This window comes from Camelina sativa, chromosome 2 (genome assembly GCF_030686135.1).
Source record: "Camelina sativa cultivar CO46 ecotype springtype chromosome 2, ASM3068613v1".
Lineage (NCBI taxonomy): Eukaryota > Viridiplantae > Streptophyta > Magnoliopsida > Brassicales > Brassicaceae > Camelina > Camelina sativa.
In genome coordinates this window covers 29,980,049-29,989,415 of record NC_141881.1, presented here as the reverse complement: position 1 = coordinate 29,989,415, position 9,367 = coordinate 29,980,049, and the positions used below count along the sequence as shown (strand labels likewise).

Sequence of the window (9,367 nt, the reverse complement as noted above, 5' to 3'; positions counted from 1 at the left end):
GTCTTTTCTTTAATGGGTTATATTATAAGTTGGGCTTTGTGTTGTTTATGGGCCATGTCTATATTGGTAAGACACTGTTTGTGTTTTCTCTCAAATATTTTAACTCTTAAAAACAGAATATGAAAATCACCATTAATACTTTAAAACATTTCCTACTCGTGACAAAACAAAGTACACAAACAACCACTTTTGGCCTCTCTACAAGAGCTATTCACTCTTTTTCCTAAATTGACACATCTTAAAAAACTTAAAAAATCTCAGAAAATTCGATTACAATTTACACAACTTACAAATAGTCAAATTCTTGGGATTTTTCGTGGGGTTAAAACTAGTAAAAATATTAGTTGAAGTTGAAGCTAGCAGTGCGACTCCATCTCCCTTTCAAGTATTCTTCAACAGAGATACTACTAGCTTCAGGGCTACTATCAGAAGCTGCATCATCTTCCAAATCTAGCAATGCAAGGTTTATATGTGATTCTATGTTCGTCAAATACGCGTTTTCTTCTTCTGAGGTTCTCACTTGTTGCTTTCCCCACTCTGTTGCTTCTTCGTCTCCTTGTAAGATCTTTAAGACCTGTGTTTGAAAGAAGAATACCCCAAAAGAGAGAGACCAATGAGGACAAAAGAGTAGAGGATCTATAGCAAGTAAGATGAGATAAATGGTCTGTACAACTTACGAGGCCAATTTGCGGACGGTCATAAGGCGTGCGTTTGATGCATAGCGTGGCAGCTAACAAAAGTTTCTCGATTAGATCGTTACTGTTATCATTTTCTAGACTTGGATCCAGTAACTGAGCAAACTTTCCACTCTCCAAAATTGGGTTTGCCTGGGAAAGAGGTACAACTTAATCATTTCATATACATACATGAGAGAGTTACATTGCAACGGCAAATTGACAAACTTATGGTATGAAGTAGAAACATGTGACATTGTGAACAATAATGCTTACCCACAAGACAAGGCTCTCCTGGCCTTTAGACTGGTCGATGCAGATAGGTTTTCTACCCGATAGGAGCTCGAGCAATACAACGCCAAAAGCATAGACATCTATCTTGTCGGTTACTTTACCGTGCATGAAGTACTCTGGTGCTAGATAACTGTCAAAGAAGGAGATATAAGAGGAAGATTGACAGAATGAAGGTGTAATTGTGTAAAGAAGTAAGTAGATACCCAAATGTCCCGGCAATATCCCCACCGGACACGTGCTGTGAAGCACTTGAAGCCAGACTGGCAAATCCGAAATCTGATAGCTGAACAAGTGTAATTCAATGTCAATACATGAATCTTTTGTAAAATCATCTATAAATAAACTCAGATTAAGATTGAGATGTAGCAGTACCTGTGGCTCAAAATCATCTGCCAAAAGAACATTAGAAGATTTCACATCCCGGTGAATCACTTCTGGATCATGAGTATTATGTAGATAGTCTATTGCCTCAGCAACACCCACTGCCACTTTATACCTCTCCAGCCAGCCAAATTTTTTTGCATCCTTTCTACTACCTGAATCAAGTAATGAGAACAATCAAGATAGATATCTCTCTAGTAAGACGATATGAGAATTCAGAGGGAATATCAAATGTAGTTTGCTTACCATGAAGGTTCTCTTCAAGACTTCCTCGTGGTAGATAGTCATACACCAACATCAAATTATTATTCTCAAAACCGAAACCAAAGAGAGATACTATATTCTTGTGATGTACACTTGTAATGACTTCAATTTCCAGTATAAATTCCTTCAACACATCCAGACAAGGCTTCAATATTTTGACAGCTAGTTCCCTCCCATCTGGTAGGTCTCCTCTATAAACATAACTATTTCCACCTTCTCCAATCAAGTTCTCTGGGAACATAAAAAAAGATGTAACCGTAAGCAAAGGGTGAAAATCAAGTAAGACCAAAACCAAACACAAGTTGGAACATGGAAAAGGACATACCGGATGAAAAGTTTGAGGTAATTGTCAAAACTTCGTCGTATGTGAATAATCTACATGTGGAAGAGTACTTTTCATGTAGACCCTCCAGCTCTTCCGGAATGATGTTTGATCCAATACAGGGAGAGAAAGGAGACTGCGTAAGCTCAGAACCAGATCGTGAAACGGAAGCATCTTCACCATCAATACTAGAAGAACAATCTTCATCACAATTAGAGTCACTCCGTTTCCTATCTAGATAGATTACAGCTTCTGAATGCCGACCTCGCAGCTTCGAAACCCACTGAAGTACAGCCTTCTTAGCAGAAACTTTGGTCCAGCTTTTTCGATGACTGTAAAGCCCGCGAAGAAAATGCCAACCTGGTCCTGAATCAAGGGAACCTGAATCAGACCCATTTGCGTTTACTGGCACCAAAGCCAACGAATTGTCTACACCTAAGCTATCAGGAGACTGCAATGAGGAACTACGACTAGTTCTTGTCCAGCGTGAGCTCGTTCTTGCAGGACTAAAATTGTTTCCAATCTTTGCCGCTTCAATAGCAACAATGTCCGGTGAGCCACAAACTAAAGAGGGAAGATTCATGTGTGGACCACCATCTGCACCTGCAAAGCCCAAACCTTTTTACATTTAGAACTAACAGAGAACAAAACCAAACAACCTGAAACCATCACCATTAATATCAGAAACATACCATTAGTATTAGGTACTCTACGGAACATAATTTTGCCACTCTTAACAGCAAAAACAGAGACATCTTTTGAAAGATTCCTAGCACAATACTTGGCTAAAGAAGCTGAAGAACGGATAGTATGATGTCTCCTAGAAGAACCAACGATTAAACTTGTTGCTCCACACGATTTAACTTCTTGAACAAGAACTTTCCTAGCTGACTTCCCTCTGAAAACCTTTAGCTTCAAATCAACCTGTTTACCACAACAACATCCATCGATTTCACTTATTAAAAACACTAAAAAATCCCAATTATAAAAATAAAAACATGAAATTTAAGTTAAAACCGTCACAAATTAGCTTAAAGTGAAAGACTTTGAACCTGTTTTAAGTTACAGAAGCTTTCATAAACACCAAGCATAGTATCAAAACTCCTAACCAACGATATAAGCGACGTTGAGCCTTCTACACAAAACCCAAAAATCAAAAATTAGTAACAAACTTATAAAAAAAAAAAATCTCAGATCGAAAAGGGCAAAAAAGCTAGGGTTTAAAAACAAAACCTAGAGGGTAATCTAAAACGTGAAGAGCAACGATTCGATCTCCAGGACGAGCAACATTAACCAAATACCATGTAAGCACTTCTCGACTCCATTCATCTGGCTTAACACCAACGATTAACAAAGCGGAACCTTCCACCACCGTAGTAGCTTCTTCGACTCCGGCGACTTCGCCTCCTCCTCCTCCTCCTCCTTCTCCGGTAGGTTTCATCTAAAAGCAAAGACGATTCCTCCACCACGATTAAAACACACACACACACTGTCTCTCTCTGTCTATAAATCAAAGTGTCTTCTATAACTATAATCTCTCAGTAAGTAGTAGTAACAGATCCTCTCTCTCTCTCTTCTCTCTCTGTGTGTGTCTCGTGTGTGTGTGTGTGGTGTGGTGGTATTGTCGTGTAGCTCTTGGGGGAAAGAGGAAAGAGCGAATCACGTTAACTGTCTCCGGGAGAAAAGTGGGAGAGAGAGAAGAGAAGAGATGTTTTTGTGTCCTCTGGTTTGAATGAATCTCAACGTTGATTTTACCCTTAATGATCCGATTCTTACTATTTTAATTGTGTTTTTGTGATAATGGGAAATAAAAATAATAATTTAAGCACGAGGAGAAGAGAATAATAATGAATGGGGGCAATGGAGAACATCGCCATCATCATATGCAATTCTCTTTTTTTTTTTTTTTTTTTTTTTTTTTTATGATCAAATAATATATTTTTCTTCTTCTTCGCTTTGGATTCTTATTTATTATGGTCTGATTTTTATCTCTTTTTATATAAGTAGTAGTAGTATAATTCAATGTCATTATCATATATTTCTCATCCTCGAAAAAAAAATATATCATGCATGTTTCATTTTCAATAAAGTGTAGCTAACTCGCACTTTTTTTTTTATATATATAAAAGAAAAGAATGGCTAAAAAAGTAGAGGACAAAATAGATCCGTCGGTGAAGAGACCTAATAAATTAACCTAAAAAAAAAAAGAAGCAAAGAGACGTAATGTTTTTTTTTTTTGTTATATAGTATGGTTTAATTTGTATTTTTTTTGTTTTCATTAAAATACTTTGATACATAACTTACAAACACACTACATTCATTTATGGAGGAAAATAGGGAACTTATAAAACATGCCAATAAAAAAAGACGACCACGGGATTAGATTATACTATATGACGTTGATATGTAACTTACATTGGGATTTGGGAGTCACAAAAGCAAAACACAGAAACTCAAATCATTCTCTACATAGTATATGATCTCGTCTTTTAAAATCATTAATTTCATTAATTATTTGCTAAATTTTACATTAAAAGTTTTAGGTAACAAAATATATATACTGTACTATCACCCGACCATTATTAAGATCGCAAGATAACACCATGCTATATTATTAACGCACGCATGATATAAAGATTGGGCCATCATGATAAATTATGATTTATCATCGCTAAGATATTTACTCTCGCAGAATGACTCATATTGTATATAGTTTTATGCGATTATAATCAGAAAAAGGGAGGCGTCTTATAAAGATGATCTTCTCAATTAACATATTCTATGCTTTATTTTGAATTTTCAGTTTGAATAAAAAGGAAAAAAAAAAAGAAAAATAATACCTTTAAAACTTTCGTGGTGTAAGAATAAGTCTTAATATGTGACTCGAATCTTTTAGTTTGATTTTAAAATCATATCCATCATACAGAAGCGAAGACCAAGAGGACTAATTTGTATAACAAAAAAAAAAATTGAAGGAAAATACAGATCCACATTAACTCACTACAACATAACTTAAAATTAAAAACTAAGATGATAAGATATAATTTTTGGTGGGCACGATTCAGAATAGCACGTGAAATATTATATTTATAAGAAATCCAGCTAACCGTGATCTACGCTAATTATGATTTTACAGAGCAAAAGTGACTGTTTATCATTGGTCTGTTCTTTAAATAATAATTCTAGACCTAATCACTATGGAAAAATAAAAAGTAATTAAACAATACATTCCATAACTGATGAAAGGGTCATTACCATTTCGAGGATTTGTCCTAGTAGGACGAAAATTTTCGAGATTTTGAAACCTGTGTTGGACAATTTGCGGAAGCATGTCCTTGTTTCTGACAATGTATGCAGACAATAGCAGAAGCATGTCCTCATCTACATGCTGCTACATATCTATTAGGAGCTAGGAAAAAGGGTTATATATATCTTTTGATATAGCTGCTTGCTGCGTATAGAATTTACAATAATTATTCGCCATATACAACAACAATGTACAGTGGAGTCATGGCGTAGTACTAGTGTGCGTCAGTTCTGTATCCAATTGTTCCTCTCCTTCCGATCTCTCAGACTCATTCAGCATGAGAACAACTTGTCGCATCGATGGTCTCGCTACAGGAGACACACTCGTGCAAAGCAGTGCAATCTTCAACACAGTGAGCATATGCGAGACGATTTTCTCGTCTTCTAGATTTAACCTAGCATCAAGAACTCCAGAAGACAATGCATCTCTTCTTATGTAACTTCTTACCCAATTCACCACATCTCCTCCTTGATCTATTGGTTGAACTGGCGCTTTTCCTGTTAGCAGCTCCAACAGAACCACCCCGTAGCTATAGATGTCAGACTTCTCTGTCACTTTCATGGTGTATGCATATTCTGCAAAATTGTTAAAACAGTTTTAGTCAGTCCCCTCTCTGGATACCAAATTTCACAAACAGAAGCAAAAAAAAAAAAAAACTTTTACCTGGGGCAATGTAGCCATAGGAGCCAGCAATGGCAGACATGGATTTTGAATGTGGCATGTCAATAACTTTTGCTAGTCCAAAATCTCCCACATGAGCTTCAAACTTGTCGTCAAGCAGGATATTATTTGATTTTATGTCCCGGTGGAAGATTCTTGGCTTGCAATCATGGTGCAAATAAGCGAGACCCTGAGCTGCACCTAGAGCAATTTTAAATCTCTTAGACCAATCCAAGTCCCCTGAAGGATCATGGAGTATTTCTCCGAGGCTTCCCTTGGGCATGTACTCGTACAGAAGCAGATTTGATCCTTGGTGATTGCAGAATCCATGTAGCTTGACGATGTTACGGTGCCTGATATTCCCAAGAGTTAGAATCTCTGCTCTAAAGCTATTATCCACATTGTTGTTGTTCCCGCCTTCATGGTTTGATGCCAGCTTCTTGACAGCTAGAGTGTACCCGGCCGGAAGAACCGCCTTGTAGACAGTTCCACAAGCTCCTCTCCCAACTACAAAGCTCTCATCGAAATTATCAGTGGCTGCAACTAAATCTTGGAATGTGAATCCTTCCTTTGGAGGGAAGTATATGTCCAAAGACATTTCCGACAGTTGGCCATCTTGAGCAGAAGAAGCAACTGTCCTCACCGGTCGTCTCATGAGGTAGACAATGAGAGCAATCAGCATGAGAGAGACCCCGCCAATCGCAGCTGCAGTGATGGCTATGATTTTACTGGTACGCATTCCTCCGGTCTTCCCAGTTGACTGAGAAGGTGCGGAAGGCTGTGTTTGGATACACTGGTTGAGCGGCGGGCCGCAAAGCCCTTCGTTACCGATGAAGCTAGAAATGGATATGTTACGGAGAAGTGGAATAGGACCAGTCAAGTTGTTGTATGAAAAGTTGCAACCAAGCAAGCTGGAGAGATTAGCAAAAGAACCTGGTATTTCCCCTGACAAATTGTTGTTGTTGAGGAGGAGGAACTCAAGCATAACAAGATTACTGAGTTCAGGTGGTATTTCTCCTGTAAGCTTGTTGTAACTGAGGTTCAATGCTATCTGCAAACCAGTCAGACTTCCCAACTCCCGTGGAATGCTACCACTGAACAAGTTTCCGCCCATTTGTAGCTCTGTCAAGCGAGATAAATTCCCTAGAGCCACAGGTATTGTACCCGAAAGATTATTGTTTGAGAGCTTCAGAAGCTCAAGCTGGTAGAGGGAACCTACTTTACTTGGTAAGGTTCCAGAGAAATTGTTGCAGCACATGTCTAGTCGTTGAAGCATCTTGCAGTTGAAGATTTCAGAGGGGACCTCTCCAGTAAGCTTATTGGATGAGATATTCAAGGTACCGAGCTGTGAAAGTGTGCCAATCTCTCTAGGAAGCTCGCCCGTGAAACCATTATCTGCTAGCTGCAACCTTTGCAAGGCACTGCAGTTCCCGACCTCCCTGGGGATGGAACCACGGAATCTGTTCTGTCCCAACTCAATGGCTGTCAGATTAACCAGTTTACAAAGGTTAGATGGGAACCGACCAACGAGGTTGTTTCTGGCTAGACGAAGTTGGGTTAGAGTTTTGCAAGTAGTGATTCCAGTAGGTATGTTGCCAGAGAGGTTGTTTGCACCCAAGTTCAAGATGATCATATTGGAATGCAGGCAGAGGTAGCTTGGAATCCTTCCTCTGAGATTGTTATCGGACAGATCAAGCACCCAGAGATCACTGTACCAGCCAAGTTTTGAAGGTATGGTCCCGCTAAGGGAGTTCTGAAACAGCTGCAGCATGTAGAGTCCTCTTAGGTACTGAAACCCCAGGGGAATAGGACCCGTTAAAGCATTGATGGAGAGATCAAGCTTTGCTAGATTCTTCAAAGTAGTAAGCTCCACAGGGATGGTACCTGTGAGTTGGTTCTCAAAAAGATGAAGAAGCTCAAGCCCCTCTATGTTCCCTAACTCCAAAGGTATCTCTCCGGTCAAAGCGTTCTCTGAGAAATCTATCTCAATTGCATATGAGAGATTACCAATCTCTCTAGGAATCGTTCCATTCAACTTATTTCTGTATAGGTAGAGAAACTCCAGTGACACAAGGTCCCCGAGCTCTTTCGGGATTGGCCCAACAAGCTGGTTCTTGTATAGAGCAAGAGTTTCTAAACTTGTGCAGTTGCTAATCTCCCTGGGGATAAACCCTGTGAACTCATTTTCCCAAAGAATCACCTGTGAAAGGTTCTTGAGCATTCCTATCTCTTTCGGTAATTCACCACTCAACTGGTTCTGTGCAAGACCAAGCATGACCAAGCTCTCACATCCACCAATCTCAGAAGGCAAACTTCCAGAGAGCATGTTCTGACCGGCTCGGAAGCTTGTCAGTCTCTTGAGGTTGCCAATGGAACGCGGCAATTGTCCACTGATGTTGTTGCTGTAAGTCACCAGTTGAGAGAGAGACAAAAGGTTCCCAATCTCCACAGGAAGAGAACCTGAGATCCTGTTGTTGTATATAATCAGATTCTCCAAAGAAACAAGCTTCCCTATTTCCACAGGTATCTCACCTTCAAACTCGTTATTGTTTAGTTTCAGAATCTCCAAGCTTGAACAGTTCACAATGTCCTTAGGAATATTCCCAGACAACTCATTATATGATAGATCCAGTTGCTGCAGATGAACCAATCCACCTATGCTCGGTGATAGCTTACCCGAGAGAACCATCGACGACAGATTCAGTGACAAAACCTCTGGATCACTCGAGTAATTACTGCAACTCACGCCTGTCCAGCCACAAGGTGCAGAATCACTTGAATTCCAGTTTCTCAAATTCTGCATATCATCCACAAACTTGCTCTTGATGTCAAGAAGATATTGACCTTCTAAGTTCAACCCTCTTGTCTCAGAGATCAAAACAATAAGAAGAAGATATATGAAAAAAACAGCAAGCCTCATCATTTCCGTTACCATTCATTCATACACAGAATCCCTTAAACCTTCCTTCGAAGACATCAACTAAGATGTAAATATTTCTGCAAAAACCCTCTCTTTATATATCTCTTAAAGATTAGATACCATACGACCATCCAAAAAAACTCAAATCATCTGGTATAACAAAACATATTTGAAAGAAAGAACACAGACCTTAAACCATGGATCTGAATTCAAGTCACATACCTCTAGAGATTCTACGAAAAGGAAACAACCTTTGAAACTGGTTTCAGGAAAGGAAAAAGAGAAATAGAAAGAGGTGCAGACCTTTTTTTCTCCTTTCCAGGAAAACAATATTTAAAGGAAATGGTCAAGCTATGATTAGTTTTTTTGATCATTGAAAGCTTTGAAGTTTGAAATTTGCTCATTAAAAAAAGTCTCTAATTCGTACTGGCCTGTCTTTAAATATTAGTTTCAGAAGCCTATCAGCTTTGCTTTTGTTAATTTCAAGTAAAAAAGAAACTAAATATTCGTTTTGTCTTTGAAGCAACAGAAAAAAGAAAGCCAAT

The 9,367-nt window shown here is 38.8% G+C and overlaps 2 protein-coding genes across 3 annotated transcripts; both read right to left on the bottom strand.

Moving 5' to 3' along the window:
• Positions 1–106: 106 nt before the first annotated feature.
• On the bottom strand, positions 107–3,936 carry LOC104741937 (protein kinase STUNTED). 2 transcript variants are annotated; one of them, XM_010462875.3, is made up of 10 exons: positions 3,169–3,936; positions 2,988–3,070; positions 2,628–2,859; positions 1,939–2,538; positions 1,596–1,844; positions 1,341–1,504; positions 1,172–1,251; positions 951–1,098; positions 678–827; positions 107–574 (listed from the first exon to the last, which is right to left on the bottom strand). In XM_010462875.3, exons 1-10 carry the CDS (start codon positions 3,374–3,376, stop codon positions 341–343), a joined length of 2,148 nt encoding a protein of 715 aa, XP_010461177.2. In that variant the 5' UTR covers positions 3,377–3,936; the 3' UTR covers positions 107–340. The 2 variants fall into 2 exon arrangements, with proteins under 2 accessions (XP_010461177.2, XP_010461193.2); XM_010462891.3 differs by having other exon boundaries at positions 2,988–3,067; positions 3,169–3,872.
• A 1,351-nt stretch (positions 3,937–5,287) lies between these two features.
• LOC104741926 (uncharacterized) lies at positions 5,288–9,227 on the bottom strand. Its single transcript, XM_010462864.3, has 2 exons — positions 5,906–9,227; positions 5,288–5,817 (listed from the first exon to the last, which is right to left on the bottom strand). The coding sequence occupies exons 1-2, from the start codon at positions 8,835–8,837 to the stop codon at positions 5,444–5,446; spliced, it is 3,306 nt and encodes a 1,101-aa protein (XP_010461166.2). The 5' UTR covers positions 8,838–9,227; the 3' UTR covers positions 5,288–5,443.
• Between the last annotated feature and the right edge of the window lie 140 nt (positions 9,228–9,367).

Bases quoted from the DNA above. Each gene is read 5' to 3' on its own strand.
- LOC104741926 (XM_010462864.3), bottom strand. From the start codon at position 8,837: ATGGTAACGGAAATGATGAGGCTTGCTGTTTTTTTCATATATCTTCTT. The intron at 5,818-5,905 runs GTAAAAGTTTTT...ACAATTTTGCAG, and splicing joins CTATGGCTACATTGCCCCAG to AATATGCATACACCATGAAA.
- LOC104741937 (XM_010462875.3), bottom strand. From the start codon at position 3,376: ATGAAACCTACCGGAGAAGGAGGAGGAGGAGGAGGAGGCGAAGTCGCC. The intron at 1,845-1,938 runs GTATGTCCTTTT...TTATGTTCCCAG, and splicing joins TACCTCAAACTTTTCATCCG to AGAACTTGATTGGAGAAGGT. The intron at 828-950 runs GTAAGCATTATT...CCTCTTTCCCAG, and splicing joins AGGAGAGCCTTGTCTTGTGG to GCAAACCCAATTTTGGAGAG.